This window comes from Heptranchias perlo, chromosome 5 (genome assembly GCF_035084215.1).
Source record: "Heptranchias perlo isolate sHepPer1 chromosome 5, sHepPer1.hap1, whole genome shotgun sequence".
NCBI classification, from domain to species: Eukaryota; Metazoa; Chordata; class Chondrichthyes; order Hexanchiformes; family Hexanchidae; genus Heptranchias; species Heptranchias perlo.
This window is the reverse complement of record NC_090329.1, coordinates 53,834,101-53,855,855: the sequence shown is the minus strand read 5'-3', so window position 1 is coordinate 53,855,855 and position 21,755 is coordinate 53,834,101. Positions and strand designations below refer to the sequence as shown.

General features: G+C 44.2%; 1 protein-coding gene across 2 annotated transcripts in view; it reads right to left on the bottom strand.

Moving 5' to 3' along the window:
• Window positions 1-21,755, bottom strand: part of otofa (otoferlin a) — a 397,912-nt gene that overhangs the window by 302,874 nt on the left and 73,283 nt on the right. For both annotated transcript variants that reach the window (XM_067983769.1, XM_067983768.1), the window contains exon 3: window positions 12,103-12,191. In XM_067983769.1, the coding sequence (XP_067839870.1) occupies window positions 12,103-12,191 (89 nt within the window). The remainder of the gene's footprint in view (window positions 1-12,102; window positions 12,192-21,755) is intronic.

Sequence of the window (21,755 nt, the reverse complement as noted above, 5' to 3'; positions counted from 1 at the left end):
AATTGTTGAATCCTTCAGCAGGACCGCATCCTGGCTCCAAGGTGCCGACTTCTGAGTTTACTCCAAGCGCTTTAGGATGTGTGCGCGCAACAGAAACCCAGAAGTCCCATCCCCACTTAAAGCTGGCACGCCAATACTTAAAGGGACAATGTACCTCACTGCGATAGTTGAGGCATTTAATTTTTTGTGTATTAGAAACGTAAAATGAATTTAACCTTACCTGTTCGGGTTTCTCATCGTCAGGTGAAAGCAAGCGAGAAGGGCCAGATAGATCCATGAGATAAGTGCCTTTATTGCACTGCTTGTGGGCCAGGAGGAGCAGGAGTGCTTCAGCCTAGCCCAACAAGCTCACCTGGCGTGACAGGACCCCTGCAATCGGCCAACCACCCCACCAATGTAAATGGGATTTCCGCCTCACTTCTGGCGAAATTATGGCAGTGGAGCTGAAGCAGCTCTGAGGAAATTCTGGGCCAAAGTCTAGGTGAGATAGTTAGAGTAAACAGGAGAGTGTGTGAAAAGAGCATGAGCACACGCCACTTGTTCTGTTAGTTATACTTAAATTTTCCATAAACATTTATTTACCATTGCACAGTACAAATGTTGAGTTGTGTCTTTGTTCCATGTGTATCAGCTTTTCTGTTTGTTACTCCAAATAAAGTGAAAATAAAATGAATTTAAGAAGCTTTGAACTTAAGTTTCACAAAAAAGCTTTTATCAACTTAGTTTTTACTTCAGAAAAAGAATCTTGTTGAGAGGCAGACAGATAGCTGATTAGAACACCTGGCTATATTTGAGAATTCGTTTACAAAAAGGTTGTTTATACAGCTGCAGTCCATGGTAAACAGTATTATTTTCCAAACTCTTTCACTGGAATTGTGTACTCCTATCCCATTTCCACAACTCAGCACCCATAAGGAAATAACGGAAAACACTAACGCCAGGAATTTTCCCAGATTCTCCCAATTGGTGGAAGTTTGGCGGAAACCCCATTTACGTGGTTTATCTGGGGCTTCTGCCAAAGATATGGCACCCGATTAGGAGAACCTGTGAGGAAACTCCAGGTGCAAGTTTTTATGCGATAAATTTTAAGATATTAAAGAACAATAGGGATCGTTTTAACTGGCGGGGCGGAGGGGTGTGAATGTGTGAGCGGCCAGTCTGCCCGATGTCATCAGTGTGAGGCCAGATTGATTCCAACTGCCGGGCTTCATTTACATCTAATTGGCGATTGCCCTCCTGATTGTGTTGAGAATACAGGGCGGGATTTCCAGTGGGCCTCCAGAGGCAGATTTAAGCATGAATGCACCTTCTTGGAGATTGTTGTGTCATGCTGCTGCAAAGTGGTGGTTGTGAGAAATGAGTCAGAAGTAAGCCCCAAAATTCTCTGATGCCTCCCTGGAGGGCCTGATGGAAGAAATGAGGGCCAGGAAAGATGTTATCTTTCCAACCAATGGAAAGAAGATTTCAACAGCCAATGTCCAACAGAGCTGGAGAGAGGTGGCCGAGCTTGTCAGTTCAAGGAGCATCACCCCAGGACCTGAATTCAATGCAGACAATGGTTCAATGACCTGACCAGAGTAGCAAGGGTGAGAACAAGTCTTTATTTCTCCATGTCTCTGCATAATAACTGGCAATAGCCCTTTTCCCCATTCCCCAGCACTCTCAACACTTCTCTCTCTCAAAATGGTATTATTTAAGCTCAAAACATTGGGGATTCGGGGTAAATCTTGGGAATGGATAAGATATTGACTGAAGGGTAGAATACAATGGGTACTTTTAGAGGAGTTATATCAAGGTAAGGGAGAAAGTGCTGACTGGGGTGATCCAGAAATTGTATTGGGAACATGACTGTTTCTGATTTACATCAATAACTTGGATTCAGAAACTCAATGCAAATTGGTCAAATTTGCAGATGATGCCAAACCAAGAGAGGTAGTTGATTCTGACGAGGGTTGTTTTTCAAACTGGATGCCTGTGACCAGCGGTGTGCCTCAGGGATCGGTGCTGGGTCCGCTGTTATTTGTTATTTATATTAATGATTTGGATGAGAATTTAGGAGGCATGGTTAGTAAGTTTGCAGATGACACCAAGATTGGTGGCATTGTGGACAGTGAAGAAGGTTATCTGGGATTGCAACGGGATCTTGATCAATTGGGCCAGTGGGCCTATGAATGGCAGATGGAGTTTAATTTAGATAAATGTGAGGTGATGCATTTTGGGAGATCGAATCGGGCCAGGACCTACTCCGTTAATGGTAGGGCGTTGGGGAGAGTTATAGAACAAAGAGATCTAGGAGTACAGATTCATAGCTCCTTGAAAGTGGAGTCACAGGTGGATAGGGTGGTGAAGAAGGCATTCGGCATGCTTGGTTTCATTGGTCAGAACATTGAATGCAGGAGTTGGGATGTCTTGTAGAAGTTGTACAGGGCATTGGTGAGGCCACACTTGGAGTACTGTGTACAGTTCTGGTCACCCTATTATAGAAAGGATATTATTAAACTAGAAAGAGTGCAGAAAAGATTTACTAGGATGCTACCGGGACTTGATGGTTTGACTTACAGGGAGAGGTTAGACAGACTGGGACTTTTTTCCCTGGAGAGTAGGAGGTTAAGGGGTGATCTTATAGAAGTCTATAAAATAATGAGGGGCATAGATAAGGTCGATAGTCAAAATCTTTTCCCAAAGGTAGGGGAGTCTATAACGAGGGGGCATAGATTTAAGGTGAGAGGGGAGAGATACAAAAGGGTCCAGAGGGGCAATTTTTTCACTCAAAGGGTGGTGAGTGTCTGGAACGAGCTGCCAGAGGCAGTAGTAGAGGCGGGTACAATTTTGTCTTTTAAAAAGCATTTGGACAGTTACATGGGTAAGATGGGTATAGAGGGATATGGGCCAAGTGCAGGCAATTGGGACTAGCTTAGTGGTATAAACTGGGCGACATGGACATGTTGGGCCGAAGGGCCTGTTTCCATGTTGTAACTTCTATGATTCTATGATTCTATGAGACAGCTCAGAAAATAGAACGGCAAATGAAATTTATTTCAGACAAGTATAAAATACTGTACGTAGAAAGAAAATAGGCAGCACACATATTCCATGAATGGTGTTGAAATAGCAAAGGTTGAAGATTTTGAAAGAGAGCTAGGAGTGCATCTTTGACTTCTCTGCCCCAATGTGCGAGGCATTTTCACAACTGTAGTGAACCATAGTGAGTGGCTCCTTAACAGGCATGACTTTGATGCTCAACATGGCCAACAGTAGAGTACAAGTCAGAGGAAGATATGTTCAACCTGTACTGCACTCTGCTCAGATCGTACCTTGTACTGGGTACGGTAGCATAGTGGTTATGTTACTGGACTAGTAATCCGAAAGGCCTGGACTAATAATCCAGTTCAAATCCTACCACAGCAGCTGGGGAATTTACATTCAGTTAATTAAATAAAATCTGGAATAAAAAGCTAGTATCGGTAATGGTGACCACAAAACTACCGGATTGTTGTAAAAACCCATCTGGTTCACTAATGTCCTTTAGGGAAGGAAACCTGCCTTCCTTACCTGGTCTGGCCTATATGTGACTCCAGACCCACAGCAATGTGGTTGATTCTTAATCTTAACTATCCTCTAAAATGGCCTAGCAATCCACTCAGTTGTACAATCCCGCTACAAACAAGGTGACGGCTCACCAGCACCTTCTCAAGGGCAATTAGGGATGGGCAATAAATGCTGGCCTCGCCAGTGACACTAACATCCAATGAATAAAAAAAACCTTGTGTACTGTGACCAATTCTGGTTACCATGACATCAGGTAGGTATTCAAGTACTGGAGGGATTATAGAAAAGAGGCATGAGGCTGATCCCTGAGTTGTAAGGAAAGACTTGATAAATTTAGAACATAGGAACAGGAGTAGGCCATTCAGTCCCTTGAACCTGCTGCACCATTCAATTTGATCAAGGCTCATTTGTGCTGCAGTTCCATTTTTCTTGATACCCTTACGCAACAAAATGGAGAGGGTCCACACCAACTGCAGAGCTTCGCAATTTAGGGGTTTACATCTGCTGCCAATGAAATAAAGGTCAGAACATATTTTGATTTCTTTAAAGAACTCAAATGGGTGCAAAATAAATAATGATTAATGAACAAAAGCTTAGAAAGGTTGTCAGTTCAACTGTAGATCTAGCTGTACTCAAAAACCTGCTTGATGAAGTTCCAATGTATGAACAATAACAATTGAGCACAAAAGCATATTGGACAGTACGCATTCTAATAATTGTCTCGCTCATTTGCTTGAACAGAGGGGCTAGCTACACAAGTAATTAATCCCATGGTGATTGAAACCTAAAAGAGATGCTGACACGTAGGATACTGAATCCAACCAGATTCAATAATTAAATCTGTGTCCATTTGATACTGTGTGCATCCAGTGTCTGTTGTTCGTTAAGATATACAGTGCCTGTGCATTATTAATAGCTGCTACCATTAATCTCCCTGCCAGAAATTAAGCCGGTTCATAAATGTGTTGCCACAATTAGAAAAGAATGAGATAGCCAAAAGAATACAGACAATGGTGTCACTGTATCAGACAGCAACAATGACAGGTGTGCAGCATTTGCTACCTAGAGTGAAAAGGGCTTTGTTCAAACAAGAAAAGCTAATTTCCAAGTATCATTTGTTGCCCATTACCCAAATACTATACCAGTTCGTCTGATTTGCCACAACATGATAGCAGTGTCCCGGTTACATCAGGTGTCAGAAGAATAATAAATAGATGACATGGAACTATGGTTAGAGCCATGTTTTCTTTCATAAGACTTTACTGGCTACCTAAAGTGTTATGCTTTGGTGGGATTTTGGAAGGGTGAGTTCTGTGCACTTATGTTTTCTGAATGATGGATATTCATTACCAGGAGGCATTTTATGTCCATCTTTGAATTGGAACTGTATGAATGATGTAAAACAACCGTATTTTACAGTTCTGAAATCTTATTCCCTTTTCCTTCTCATCTTTTTGGTTGGACAGCTTTTTTTTAAAAAAAACTTATGGATCCACATCTTGTCAATTTCAGACAAATATGAACATCCATCATGGCCAGAGGTGGATAACCACTTTGATATATGCACTTATAGGCAATCAATTGGTGGTATTGTCTTCCTACAAGAAACCTGCCTGCTGGATATGTGGCATGATAAATTCTGCATGAACTGGGTAGAATTCTTTATTGACATACCACCTTTCCTCAAGTAAAAGGGAGTAGAGCTGCTTTGTGTGTTTGACAGCATTGTGGCAAATGATTAGGGATGTTACAAACTCTTTTTATTGATCTTTTCTTAAATGTTTCAGGATTTTTGATTTTTTACTCTTCATGGAAAGGATTTTGGGATTGAATTATGTTTAAAGATTGTGTCTGAAAAAGTAAATTGGCATAGGTTTAAAAAGAAAGGCTACTGCCTGCAGGCATTGAAAAATGTGTATTAAAGTCAGACAAGCCAGTTTTGGAGCTGTCGCAACTCTCAGTCTATTCCTAACTGATAAAACAATGTCCTATTGTTACATTTCATGCCCATTGGCCATGATGACCAGGGATATTAAGCAATTAGTCATTTTGTCACAGTTGGCCAAATACCTACATCTATTATGGTTCAGACATTTTTCTTCATGTGGGTACAGTATGATCTGCCTGCAAAGGAATATACTCCGTGGAGAGGGGGTTGTTGGTTTGGTTGACAGGCCTGTTAGTAAATCACTGCATGGGAAGTTGATAGAGACACTGCCCCATTTCTTTATGGAGTCAGAATTAACAGATAAATAGAGCAAAATCCATGACCATGGTATTCAGGTTTTGAACAAAGGATTATGTTCTTGGCCTGGAGCTGGAAGCTTAAAATAGAGATGGTCTGGTCTGGCAGCTAAATGTTATCGAGAGTGTTCCTTTCTTATCTATCCAGTCGTAGCCAGAAAATCACCTGCACTGGCTATCTCTTCCCGCTCCTGCACCATTACCTCTGGAGTCCCTCAAGGATCTATCCTGGGCCCTCTCCTATTTCTCATCTATATGCTGCCCCTCGGCAACTTCATCCAAAAACACATCAGGTTCCACATGTACGCTGACGACACCCAGCTCTACCTCACCACCACTTCGCTCAACCCCTCCACTGTCTCTGATTTGTCACACTGCTTGTCCGACAATGAGCAGAAATTTTCTCCAACTACATATTGGAAGACCAAAGCCATTGTCTTCAGTCCCCACCACAAACTCCGTTCCCGAGTCACGGACTCCATCCCTCTCCCTGACCACTGTCTAAGGCTGAACCAGACCATTCGCAACCTTGGTGTCCTATTTGACCCTGAGATGAGCTTCCGAACACATATCTGCTCCATCACCAAGACCGCCTACTTCCACCTCCATAACATCGCCTGTCTCCACCCCTGCCTCAGCTCATCTGCTGCTGAAACCCTCATCCTTGCCTTTGTTACCTCTAAACTTGACTATACCAATGCTTTAATATAATATAAAAACAGAAAATGCTGGAAATACTCCAATATTCCAATGTCTCTTGGCTGGCCTCCCACCTTCCACCCTCCATAAACTTGAGCTCAACCAAAACTCTGCTGCCCCTATCCTAACTCGCACCAAGTCCCGTTCACCCAACACCCGTGCTTGCTGACTGACATTGGCTCCTGGACTGGGAATGCCTTGATTTTCAAATTCTCATCCCTGTTCAAATCCCTCCATGGCCCTGCCCCTCCCCATCTCTGTAACCTCCTCCAGCCCGGCAACCCTCCGAGATCTCTATGTTCCTCCAATTCTTGCCTCTTGCACATCCCTGATTTTAATTGCTCCAGCATTGGCGGCCATGCCTTAGGCTGCTTAGGCCCTAAGCTCTGGAATTCCCTCCATAAACCTCTCTGCCTTTCTCCTCCTTTAAGACGCTTCTTTAAACATACCTCTTTGACCAAGTTTTTGATCACTTGTCCTAATATCTCCTTATGTGGCTCGGTTTCAAATTTTGTTTGATAGCACTCCTGTGAAGCACCTTGGAACGTTTTACTACATCAAAGGTGCTATATAAATGCAAGTTGTTGTTGGTATTCAGGTTTTGAATAAAGGAATATGGGGGTTAAATTGGTTAACCCCCCGAAAACCAGTGCGGGGATTGCGGTGTGCGCTTAACCTGTGCCCGGTCATTGAGATGCAGGCAGCAGATAACATTCGTGCTGCCTGCCGTTTTACATGATTGCTGTGTGCAGCCCGCACCATCTGCGTTGTTGAGTGGCTGCTCACCAGCAGGGGGCCCAGATATCACAAGTGGCTAGCACCACTGAAAGGCAGTCTGTACCTCGTAAAGAGGAGGTGCACTGTGGCTGCAGGAAGTGGTGGAAGTCGATGGTGAAGTGAATCTGTGCTGCAATACAGTGAAGTACGGTGATGATGGGACCTCTGGAATTTTTAATGAGCAACAACTTGACTGCTCAAAGTTTGTGGGACTCTTATATTTTCAAAATATAAGATACTGGTCTGAACGGAGATCAGAAATCGAACACATAAAACACAGATGCAGGTCCCATCCTTACGTTTACAAACATGTTGAATTCCTTCAAAACACTGAATAAAGATTGCTCACAACTACATCTCACTTCCCCCAATCTGCACGCCAGACCTCACCAATCTGCCGATCTGAGTTTATACTGGGCCTGCGTGACTGCATGCACCAAGGTTCTTTGCTGATGCACTAGAGGCCTTGGTGCAAGAGGTGGACAGAAAGGGGGCATCCTATATCTGCAGGGGGGGCAAGATGCCCTCCAGACATATGCCCCTGAGGCAGTGGGAGACAGTAGGGGACGATGTCAATGCCAGGTGCATAGCACCATGAACTTGGATACGGTGCAGGAAAAAGTGCAATGATTTGACACGAGTGGTCAAGGTGCGTAAGTTCAACTGTCAAGTGGCATCTCCTACCAACTGCACCACTAGCCTCATCCACTGCTCCACACACTACACCCCCCATCACCCACATACCAACAAACTCTTTCAATCAGTACTCAACTCTTCCAATCAGATGCTTCATCTCACCCTTGCACACTACCACTGTTGCAAGCCGCACACCCATAACTCACAGGTCAGACACACTGGCAGCTATTCAACCATGACAGCCACATCACCCAAACATCTTGCAGGGCACTCTCCGACACACGTCCCACTTTCTTGCAGAAGAAGGTGATTCATAATAGAAGGCAGCAAGTGGCAGTGGCTCCCTGGAACATGAACCTGCTGTCCTCTCTCAGGGTGACAGCATTCCTGTCCCACCCCTGCTACTCCGCCAGTGCCCTTGCTGTTGCCTGTCAGCTAACCAGCCCACTCCCTGTAGTGTATTTAAACTTTATTATAGGAACATAGAAACATAGGAACAGGATTAGGCCACTTAGCCCCTCAAGCCTGTTCCGCTATTCAATGAGATCATGGCTGATCTGTGATCTAACTCCATATTCCTTAATACCTTTGGTTAACAAAAATCTATCAATCTCAGATTTAAAATTAACAATTGAGCTAGCATCAACTGCCATTTGCGGAAGCGAGTTCCAAACTTCTACTATCCTTTGTGTGTAGAAGCGTTTCCTAACTTCACTCCTGCAAGTCCTGACTCTAATTTTTAGGCTATGTCCCCGCGTCCTAGTATTCAAGTATAGGAGACCTCCAAAAAGTTACCAATGCATCAGCTGCCAGAAGCAATAATCCAGCAGCTAACCTGTAACTCCTGCATGATCCCTTTAAATAGTGCTGGTGGGGGGTTTCATTACGTTTAAGACCTGTTCAGCTGTGCGAGGTTAAGACAATGCGTTGGCTGGAGTGTGGCGCTCCAAAATCGCATCTGCCCCTTTAAATCAGCATTGCACACTGATCTACTGCATAATCTCCCGACGTGCCGCCGATGTTCGTTAAGTGAGCGTGCGTAAACATCTTTACCAATATGGCATCATGCGCACGTCACGCCGGTAGTGTGCGCACACATCTTGGACACCATTTTGGATCCTTAGGAGTCTGCGTAGTGCCTACATAATGGGCGTTACGTGGCCCAATTTAGCCCCCTATGTTCTTGGCCTAGTGCTGGAAGCTAAAAATAGAGAAGATCTAGTATGGCAGCTAGATGTTATCTAGAGTGAAAGGCGTACCTAAAACAAATTAAGTTAGTCCATGAAATGGTTAGGGCTCATGCTTTATTATTTGTTCACATTTTTTGAGGAGAAAGGGGAGATTGATGAAATAAGTATAATTTGCTTTGATTGTTACTCTACATGTTGACTTGCTGTCTGTGAAATAAAGCAGTTTAGTGATTTATATCTGGCCTTGTCTCACCAAATGCCTTCAAAAAGATTGGAGAAGCACATATGAGGGCATGTGAGAAAGACACAGTATCCAATTCAGATCACAAGAGGGTCCTATTGTTACATTCTTGGGTTACACTATCGTATAGTTAGATATTGGGCAGAACTGGCACACTCCTGAGCATAAGTTGTTCGGACCACTTATGAGAGTGACCAGCAGCACTGTGCCTGAGAGAATATCCAAGGCTGGATTAATCAAGAGAAGCAACAAAATAGTTTTGTACATCATCAGTTAAAGAATGTTTGAAAAAAAAATATTAAAAAGGTAAAAAGCCAAGAAACAGGAAAAGGATTTAAAAAATGTTAGTTTACTTTTCTTTAAAATCATTCTCTACCTTTCCATTTTTTATCTTCAAATTCTTTTTCCCAAGAATATATAATCCATTTTTGATGGCTCTTTTGAACATGTACAATCTACCTTATCATGTGCTCCACCCACTTATTTGATCTCTTGAGGATGAATGCAAGCCTCCACATTATTCATCCATATCTACATCTATGCTATTTATTTTAAGGCTTTTTAATTATGTTTTCAGGAGTTTACATAAAGACATATTTTTCTGGAGTCATTGCACACTTTGAATGCTACGCATTAGATTTGTTGTCAAGGTTGTGTATACTCCGAGGGAAGTATCCACTTGACACTTGCAACAATTTGTTTAATCATTCAGAGTTATTCCATGATCCATTGCTCCCTTGTAATCTGTCCATTATAATTAATGGACAGAAATGAACACACTGTACATCTACAATTTTCCTGAGATGCAGGATTCAGCTGGGATGGTAGGGACCGCTATTAGTACGTGGGAAAGCTATTTTTCCCAAAGGATACTGCAACAACTGGCCCACTGGCATCACTAAGATACGGGAATGCCTGACTAACTATCATGTTGGATTGCTTCTTCAGAAGAAGCCCAATCAAAAAATGTCATGTTTTCAGTGGCACTTCAAGAAAGAAGACACACCAGGGTGATCAACATCCAGCATACCCTGATTACGTCTAAACTGAGCCAGTATCAGTAAACCTAGGATGATCTGCCTTTGTCTAGCATCAAGTCCTCACTGGCCTGCCTTTGGCATGTTTTTCTACGTTAAAGGTGCTACACAATTGCAAGTTGTTGTTACCCAACCCATTGCTTCATTGAGAGAAATAAGAAGTATAATGTGTGGAAAAAGATAAAGATAAATCATGTTTTCAGTGTCTTCTTCAGAAATATGCAAAGATCCTATTCATATCAGGAAGTCAGCTATCTGTAATAATTTTTAAAATTTTAACTTCTAAATATTAAATTACTCATAGTGTCATCTATTTCAGATAGGTACTTGCGGATAAAGTCATTTTAGGACCTTGTCCTGGAGTGTTCCTTTAAGCAAAACGTAAACTTGATGTGTATACTGCAAAATTTATACCAAGAGCAGAAACACCACTTGTGCAAGGATTAAGAGCAATAATTGCATTTATGGGGATATCAGAATTAACAGCAATGCTAGGAAGCTAGCCACAAGTATATCCAGAAGATACCAGGGACAGGGCATCATATCCTAAACCCTGCCATGTAATTTTCTCTTTGGTTACAGATGACAACCCTGTTTGGGAAAGGGTTGCAAAAACAGGAAAAGTACTATGTGACACTTGAACATTGGTATTGTCGAAGGACTTTTTGATTAATATGGAACGATATGCAATTGCAACAGTTCCTGCATTTCTGGCATATAAAAAGGGGCTCAGTGTTCGAAATTCTTGTGATGATCTTCCAAATTACAATCTATAATGTGGAGATGCCGGTGATGGACTGGGGTTGACAAATGTAAGGAATCTTACAACACCAGGTTATAGTCCAACTGTTTTATTTGAAAATCACAAGCCTCCGAAAGCTTGTGATTTTCAAATAAAACAGTTGGACTATAACCTGGTGTTGTAAGATTCCTTACAAATTACAATCTAGTAAAGGACTAACAGCCCAGCCTTATCTCTCTGAGGCTGGAAGCTGGAGAGAGTGAACATTGTAATGGAGGAAGTCATCCTAATCAGGTTTGAAGGTATGCATGGCTTTGAACTGCACAGAGTAAAGGGGTAAATTTTCATCTTTAGCATTCCTGGCACAGATGTTGCGTGCTCAGGAGCACATACTGGGAATTCAGGCGTGTACCTAATTTGTGGCCTGATGATTGTCTCTCCATCAAAATGAATGGATGGAAAATTGTGGACCTGCAAATTGGGCATGCATCCAAATACTTGATGTGCGAACCCGGCATTCAAAGCTCTGCACCAAGAGTCCTAAAGGTTAAAATTTATCCCTTGGGGTAAAATATACATTTTCTCTGCAGCCTGCCAATGGGGATATAATATTTAATCACTGGACGGATAGAGACTTTATGAAACACAGAAGGTTTAGAGATTTTAAGGATTTTCCAGCTGACCTTGTCATCCATTTTCACCAGTAGAGATCAGATGTAGTTTTCATTATAATTGGAATTATTTTGTAAGGTCCCACTCGTCATTCCTTGAATATATGTTATATGATTTGTATAACCCACAAATGGATTGGAAATCAGTAATTATTATTACGTTCTTAAAGTATATAAACTAACAAAACATTGAACCCATTCTAAAATATTTTGTATCATTTATAAACAATTGGTTTCTACTGAACAAAAACAGAAGTGAGTCACCAAACGTCAAACCCTATGAATTAATTCAGGTTAATAGATTGCACTGCCTTGCCTGTTAGTGAAGACTTTGCTGTAGTTGAAAACTTGAATCTCCAGCATCTCATTTCCATCAATGTTGCTGGCAATAGGCCATCGGAAAGTCTGTAAATTAAACAAAGAGGGATTGAAATAAGTATGGCTCATCAGAATATTTCCATTAACTGGGTATGAAAGGAAAATAATGAGCGTTAGATTACTGGTAATTAGAATCGAGCATTTTTATTAGCTGAGGACAAGGCTATACCACATGATAAATGCTCAATCTGTCTCAGCTCCCAAATGCTTAATAATGCAGTCAGAATAAAAAACAGAATATAAATTTGAAAGATACCCACTCGCCTTTTGTAGCTAACTCTAATTAATTTTCTTTTGCCAGTATTAATTTTTATTATTCTATATTCAACCTGAATCTCTCAATACAATATTTCCTGCCCTTAACAGTCTGCAAATAGCATTCACTGGCACACTTGAATTGTACAATGAGCAACTGTGAGAAATTGTATGGTGTTTGTGCATGCAACGGTCTATGAGTCTGTAGCCACAATACAAAACAAGTGGGTTTCTCCTGCAACCTCCCATTACCAGTGCTTGAGCTTTTCCATGGTCTGGCTGTGCACTAGGCCTGGCACCATCCCCACATGGCAGGCATCAATATCATTAGTGACAAGTCTGAAATTTGATGCTTGCTAAACAAGCAAATTTTTGTTTCTAAGGAACCAAAATATTAACAAAAAATAGATTAAGTTCTGAAACACTGTTCTGGAACACTTTTGTGAATAATTACAAAAATGATATGCACAGTCTTGCCAATGGAACTCATTTTAATTATCACTCAGCTTCTGTAAAATAGTGACCCTTGCCAGTTCAAGGCATATGATTAGATTGTCCAAATCCATAGCATGTCAGTGATGAGGGGACATCAAATTAAAATTGTCACTAAGAGTGCAATGGGGAGAAAGCAGTGCAGTGTGATTAGTTTGGGATTGGACTGTTATGATAATCCTTATCGATTTTAAAAACATTCAAAAAGCTAGAGACAGTAATATGTCTGATGATTAACTTCATTTATTATTGTTTCAAAACATTAATCTTAAGACTACATACAGAACAGTACACAGCAGCTCTATGTCTAGAAACTTACGTATAAAGATCTCTCTGGGAATCGTGAGCAATTGCCTATCCAAAGCTGCTCACAATACCTCTCCTTGAAGATAGCTAAAGTTCCTAACTGAGCTTTGCTTCTCATCCCTCCTTTATATTATTTTAAAAAACAATCATACATTGTCTAATTCTTGCTGAGTTTAACTTTGTTGGGCAGCTTATGACCCTTAAGTCATCAAACAGATTATTGAATGTACAATCACAGAGGGGTATCCTGGTCAATATCCTGTTCCATTGTCTAAAGTTTCATCCTTCAACAATTTTATCTCAGCGACCTTTACTTCCTGTCTTTGCTCTTCTTGAACTATGGCTTATGTCCTGGAGTATCATTGTGATCAAAAGATAAGGTCTGCCAGCATACAGTTTAAACCAATTCTGCCTACTCATATGGTTTAACCATAATTGCTACATTATCTGTTCTGCCTTCGTTCCGTATTTAAAAAAAATGTAAAATCATATCTTTTTCTTATGTGCAGTAGCAAAAAGCTGGCACAGGAACAATGCAAAGAATAGCCTCCTTTGTAAACTTCTGTGATACTGTGTGGACTGGCACTTTCGATCGTGTGCAAACTGACTATTCTTGACTGATCAATATAACAACTCACACAGCCAGAAATACAAAGTAATTCTTTTTTTTTCTGAAGGTGATGTGTCGTGCTGTGTAGTTCCACAGATACTGACATCCCTTTGGTATCTCATACAAGCATTTTTCACCTGTAAGCTTGTTGGCAGATTGCTTGAGCAATGGGGTAATTACAACAAAGTTTGACCCTATCCTAATCCTCACATTCACAGGTATGCATTTTCCTTTTCTAGTGAGCATCACAGAACGATGACTGAAGTGGGAACTCTGAATGATTTTTCTCCTTCCCAGCTCAGACACACTGAGGCCAAACACAGCACCTTTATTATTATTTTGGCTGCAACTAAAAATATTACCGAGCACAGTTAGAACCTAGGACCTTCCTGGTATGTATGGCTCAGTACCACACCATGTGGTAATTCTATTTTTGACCCATTATGTAGCAGACCCACAGTGGATCTCTGATCACATCACAATGCCCAGTAGGTCACGCATTGCCATCCTGGCCCTTCCTCTTTTTCCATTGAAATTTAAATTGGGGATCTGGGGAGAGCTGTGAGGAGCCAAGAGCCACCCTAGGCTGCCAGCAGAAAAAAGGGGCAGGTCGCCCAAGCATCAGAGGCCAAGCAGATCTCTGGCCGCTGCTTGAACCCAGAAGTGACACCATGGATTCCAGGAGAACATAAACAAGGCCCCTTAATCGTTTCTCTCCCCTCTGTTGCATATAGTTTTGGGTGAATGTCAGGGACCAAGATGAAAGTGGTTAATCTCCGAAGAGACTTGTTAGTGTAATATTGCATTGCCGTTGTTTTAATTGTAACCATGTGAAATACCAGCTTTTCATCTAAAGAAACCATAATAATGTAGTTTTAAACCATAACATTTGAAATAGCTAATCGATCTTTGGAATGGAGCTTGTGTAGGAAAAAATCAATAGCGTGCAGATGCCTGTATGTGAAATGCTGAGGTCTGTGGACATATAAGTGATGTGGCTTGACTCCTAGAGTTGACATATAAGTGGAATGACTCCTAGAGTTGATTGGCCATCTTAAACGGAAAGAATATGCTGGGATAAAAGGAGTTGATGTTTACCTACACTAATTGAAAGGACAACAGCAGCAGAGTGACACTACCTGTTCAGACAATTGTAATAAAGTTCATGCGAAAGCTGAGAAACAAAAGGAGCAGAGTTGTCACATAGCAGTGATAAGAAAGGGTATAAAGGGAGAGAGTCTACACCTAGACGGGGAGCTACGGTGAATTCGCCACAGAAGATAAAAGTCCCCAGTTGGCGTAGTTCCTTGAACAGAGATAATCACTGTGTTCAGTTGGTAAGGTTGCCCCATTGCAGAAATGTAGTTCAGAGTCCTTTACTGATGTGGTCATGTTGCAGCTTTGATTTGATAGACCTGAACCCAAATTATATTTAGAGACTCAAGGTGCGGCAAGACTGGAGCACTGTACAGTTCGATCATAACTTCCTGATTTGTATCCTATTATTTTGGCTGTGCAGTTCAACTTTCTATTGGCTTTGTTGATTGCTGTCTTGCATTGATCAAACACGTTGGGGCTGAAAATCTGTGTGCTTTCCAGTGCATTCCTGCTGTAACTCTGGCCAGACTGTGACAGAAGTGCCGCAAATAAGGCCAAGACCCAGCATATCCAAGTCTCGGCCTTGCAAAGGAATTTCCATTGGGCCTTGTGTCACCCTGCTTCCCCAGGGTGGCCAGTATCTACCGAGATTCCTGGCCTCTCCAGTCTGGCGAACACCCAAGATGTGCCCCTAGTGGCATGGGCATGTCATTGACAGTTAAATGAAGAGACCTCTCCATGACCTGTGAACTTGGGCGGAGTCAGTACTGGAGGTCCCAAAAAGTCCCAAGGGGGTGCATCCAAGCACTTACACCAGCATATTGGTCCCATTGAGCATTGAGTCTACTCAGACTCCTAGATCTCTTTTAGCTGCATCCTTAGATAGTTCAACACCATCCATGGTGCATCAAGCACCTTGGTATGTTTTGTACATTAAAGGTGCTACATAAATGCAAGTTGTTGTTGTATGTGCATCATTATTGTTCGTAGCGACTCCCTACATACCTGTGACCACTCAGGTATGATGACCACGGGCGACCTGTCATGGACATGTACGTGAAGGATCACCAGGGCAGCTACCTGGTGGATACCGGGGCTTCTCGCACGGTAGTACATTTCACGGATCCGCGACACTCTCCCTGGTCTAGCGGGAACCCCTATTTTATGAGCGGGTTCACGGGCAATACCCTGGCTGGAGCGGAATCCAAAATTTTACTTTTGCAATTAGGTAATCTCCGCACAAAGTGGACGTGCGTGTTAATGAATTGGGCCCAGAGTGGGTTGGGCATGGTGGGAGCTGATATTATGGTGAAACACGCTTTCGTCTTGGATCTTAGAAATCATTGTCTATGGGGTGATGGAGTGTTAGGAACAGAGGTCATTATCATCCCCAAAAGGCACGGGGAGGCTTGGACCATAACATCACCGGGGGCGTATGATATGGCCACCCTCTCAGCAAGGTTGCCAGTCGCGTATAGAAAGATGATAGAGACGGAGGCAAGGGCATTTGCCTCTCATAAACATGACTGTGGAAGGGTGAGGGAAATAGAGGTACAAAGAGTGGGAGATCCTATGCCCCGACCACAGAGACAGTATGCGTTCCGTAAGGAAGCGGAAGCAGATCTCACTGTGGTGGTTGGGTCCCTAGTCAAACAAGGGATCCTACAACCCATAGCCACCCATGTCAACTCTCCCATATGGCCAGTAAAGAAACCTGATGGTTCCTGGTGAATGGCCATTGACTATCGGCCGTTGAATAAATATCTTCCCGCATGGGCCCCCACGATGGCTGTAGTAGCAGAATTAATAGCCAAAATCCCCTCAAAAGCCTGCATCTTTATGGTCCTGGATATTTCAAATGGATTTTGGTCTATCCCTATCCACCCCGAGGACCAGTACAAATTCACGTTTAACTTTAGAAGGCAACGACACACGTGGACTTGTTTGCTCCAGGGCTTCCATAATAGCCCCTCCATTTTTCACCAGTGTAAGGCCTGGTGTACTGAGTCGTTCAGCTGGCTAGGCTACTTGGTCCAGTATGTGGACGATCTGTTGTTGCGTACTGAATTATATGAGCTCCACTGTACTCTCCTCCAGGAATTGTTGTACCTCCTGGGTGAGGTGGGGCTCAAGGTTAACCCTAAGAAGGCCCAGATAGGGCAGCCTCAGGTCCAGTTTTTGGGTCTCCAGCTGAGACCCGGAGAACGGGCAATAGACAAGGTAAAAGCAGCGCAAGAGTGGCCTCGCCCCACCTCAGTGAGAGGAGTGTGCCCTTTCTGGGAATGACTGGATATTGGAAGGATTTTATTGAGGACTATGCCACCACAAGCGGTCCACTGTATCGACTCCTGAGGAAGGAGGTGGAATGGGACTGGGATCCGATGGCTCTGGCATTAGGGGCCATCAGCCATCGGAGCCATTCTGGCTCGAGGTAGCAGCCACAGACTATAACTTGAGTGCTGTACTGACCCAGAAAGTGTGTAGGTGTCTTCAACCAGTGGCTTATGCATCTCGTGTTCTGACTGAGGTGGAGAAGGCATACCCCTCCTGTGAACCGTGCCTGTTGGCCACCTTCTGGGCCGTAAAACATTTTTCTATCTTTACCGGATCCCAACCAGTCACTCTGTTGTCCCAGCACACCGCTACCTTGTTACTGCTACTTGGCAGACTAAAGGATGGAACAGTGTCCAATACTCGAATAACCCGCTGGACACTGTTACTACAGGGGTCAGTATTAAGGGTGGAATGTCCTCCCGGACCCCCTTTGCTCGCGGGCAATCTGTCATATGCGGGAGAGCCCCACACCTGCTCAGTGGAAGGGGTTTGGGATGTTCAGAGAGGGTTTACTCGAGGTCTGCATCCCACAGGAAGGGATATCAATATCAATGGGTCAAGTCCAGTGGAAAAGGGATAGCGGAAGGCGGGTGTGGAGTGTATGATCCCACTAACAAAATGGAGTTTGCCATCCAGTTACCCGCACAAATAAGTGACCAGCAAGCCGAACTGGCAGCTGTGGTCTATGTGCTACTACGCCCCACCAAGTTTGCTACTCCCTATACTCTGTGTTTGGACTCAATGGGCCCAATATTACCAGGGAGGCGGGATGGCAGCAGGGGGGCGGGGGGCGACTGGGCGTGTGGGTAACCCATCCAGTTGAAATCCGTCCGTTCCCCACGCGATCGCGGGTAAATTGAAGCCACTTAACGTGGCACATGGGAACAACACCACCTGCACGTTCCCCTCCAAGTCACACACCATCCCGACTTGGAAATATATCTCCGTTCCTTCATCGTCGCTGTTTCAAAATCCTCGAACTCCCTCCCTAACAGCACTGTGGGAGAACCTTCACCACACGGACTGCAGCGGTTCAAGAAGGCGGCTCACCACCACTTTCTCAAGGGCAATTAGGGATGGGCAATAAATGCTGGCATCGCCAGCGATGCCCACATCCCATGAACAAATTTTTAAAAAGCGCTTCAATAACCTAACTAGGTCAGCCAAAGTGAGTACACTTACTTATTCTCCTACACTCCATCTTCCACATCACTGCCCCCACCCCACAACTCATTCTGCACTGCCAACACTACTCCATTACATCACTCCCCACACCCACTCATCTCTTCCATGGTTAGCCTCACCCAAACCAATACATTCAGCAGTTGGCCACGTCACCATCACTCACTCACACCTCTCTACTTTCTCCCCTTAGAGGAGAAGAGAGCCCAGAATGCACGGGAGGGGGCGAAGACCGGAGCGGGGCCGCAACATCAGGTCGTCTTCACAGATGCGAAGCAGGAGGCTCTTGAAGTGAGCCGCACCCTCGAGTGCCTGTCTGTCGGGGACGCCGAGACTGCCACCCGACAAATGGCTGGGGACAGAACTTAAACATTCAGCACTCGCAATAGCAAATGATGTTAACACGCCTTGCCATCTTCAGCACCTCAACACCTGTCATCATGCTTAATATTGCCTTCTGTTCTCTTACAGGGCCTTCAGCGACTGCCGTGACAGCGGAGGGCGATTCCTCAGAGGACCTGCGGCCTCTGAGGGGACACCGTCACATCTGAGTGAGCCATCCACCAGCGCAGATACATACACCTCGATGGGTCCCTATCCTCACTTAGTTGGGGTCGCACATGGTGAGTCACCACACACGTGAGCACGAACAGACACTGGTCGGGGCAGCTGTGGAGAGTCCGCGTTTGTTAATGGCACTTTAAATATTATTATTGTCACTGCTACTGCCACGTCTTCGCCATTCTTGACTGGCTTGTGTAATAAGTCCCTTTCATGAGGTTCACCATGAACACCCACACTTGATACCACCCATTGGGTCACCCTACAGTGGGTGTATGTGTAGTTGCACGACTATTTTGTGCAGGTGCCTGTGGCGCAGCACTGTGTTGTGGAGCTCCATGTGGCGGAGGTGGATGGTGTGCCTGGCGAGGCTGGTGATGTTGCTTATCCTCGGATGAAGTGATGAATGCAGCTATGGCGCCCCCCCCCAGTGAGTTTGAGGGGGTCCGCAAAGTAGGTAAATATGTTTGCGCAGCAGAGTTTTGGGTATAAATTAACAATTTTGAGTGGAAAGTCAAAGGTGTTGCAGCCAAAACGTTGTCTGAAGTGACAGAGTGCCCTGCTGCAATAAATGAGGTATTCCCTCCAACTGTCAAAAAATCCTTTGCATCTCCCACTGGCTGCTGGCTGAAACACGTCTGCTCCAACAGGGAGTGTTTCCCACAGCACAGGAAACACACTGAGGATCCTTCAAAATTGCAACCCTGCCAAAATCCCCACTCAATGAGGTCTCAACTAGCTAAATAACTATCTAAATTATCATCCTACTGGCTTTAATTGCCGATGGGAGTTCCGCATGCGGGAGCTGTGCGTGCACCCGAACCTGCTCGGGATTCCGCCATTTTTGGAGCTCCCCCACCCCCAACGCACCCACTCGGCCATCCTAAAATCAGCCCCAATGTTCACATGTAACCCCACCTCACAGAGTATTTGGTCATTTGAAAGAGGCGTGGGTTCCTTACTGCAAATGGGAAGTCCCTCCTAACAGGTCCAATGTTACAGATTATCATGCATGTAATAGAGGGAAGTGAGGGTATATACTACATCCATTAAGTTAAGGCCCACACTAAAACTGAGGAGAGATGGAAAGGGAATAAGAAGGCGGATGAATTGGCCAAAAAAGGGGAGGGCGCAGGAATCCAATGGGACCCGTTTGAGCATCTGGGTAGGGTGGCAGCCCTAAAAGAGGACCCCAAGGAAATCCCATTGCCTTTGAACTTACAAAAGGCACAAGGTAAAGACCCCACAATCCATACAGTCATCACCCAGAGGACAAATAAACAAACCACTGAAGGACCATATGGTGGAACAGATTTTAATATTAAGGAAAACATGCTGTTTAAGGAAGATAAATGGGTCGTACTTGAGAGGCCAAGGCAAGAATTTATACAAATGGCCCACAGTAGTCCAGGAGCGGCCACCTGGAGGTAGAACTTATCTGGAAAAGAGTAAAGGAGGTAGGGTGGTAGCCCCACCAAAAGGCAGAGGTGGAGGAATATTGTCAAAACTGTCTAATATATGCAGCTAATAATCCAGACCCACATAAGAAGGAAGTGCAAATGGGCCACATCCGGAGGGCAGAGGGCCCAAGGCACTTAATCCAAATTGATTACATCGGACCCTTGCCCACCACCCAAAGGGGCAATAAGTACTGCCTGGTATTGGTGGATAATTTCACCAAGTGGGTGGAAGCAGTTCCCTGCAAGGCGGTTACAGCCCTTGGTACAGCAAAAATTTTGATTAATGAGGTATTCTCGCGATAGGGTCTACCTCAGGTTATCGAGTCAGATCAAGGTACCCACTTTACGGGACAGGTAATGCAGACGACCCTCAAATTGCTAGGATTAGACGGTAAGTGGCATATCAGGCACAACCCACAGCCCTCGCGTACAGTGAAATGGATGAACCATACCATGAGAAAGGAGGCTGAGAATAAACCCCAGAAATGGGACCAAGTCCTCCCATTGATCCTTATGGGCATTCGTAGTCGGGAAGCAAAAGCACTGGCTTCTCACCCCATGAGTTGGTGACTGGGAGGCCAGTGAGAACTCCAACCCATTTGTTGGTGCCGACTCTCATGGAAAAACAGATAAAGGAGGTGACACGGGACAAGTATGTCTGAGACCAATGGGACAGGCTCCGGGACATCACTTTGCAAGTCGCAGGTAACACTGAGCGAAGCTACCATCAGGACCAGCTGTACTTGGCTCTGAATAAACCCCAGGAGTGGGAGGTTGGAGACCAAATGATGGTGAGAAATTATACAAGGGTGGGAGTGTTCGAGCCCTTGTATAAGGGCACATTCGCTATTGTGGACAAAGCCAGCCCGGCGGTGTATGCAATACAGCTGCCCAAGAGTATAAAATGGTATCACATTAACCAGATGAAATTGTTTACCTCCAGGATACTATCATGTGCATGATCAGCTCCTCCCATCCATTTTTGTGGGACGATGATGATCAACAGCCCATGGCCCGCACCAGTTAAGACCCAGACCAGTACATGTCCCTGTTAGATATTCCCCTCCCACAAGCCCAAGCCAACCCAGACGCCTAAATAGGCAAAGAAATAGACAACACTAATACTTTGTTTCCTGTCCTCTACAGGCACAGGAACGTCAGGATGTGAACCATTAGGATAATTCTCCTGGTGAGCGGGTAGATTATGTCCCAGGGAGTGAGCGATATGAATAAAACAGGGTGCCAGGTGACGTTGACATCTTCCAGCAATGAAACCCACAGAACTGGAACCAT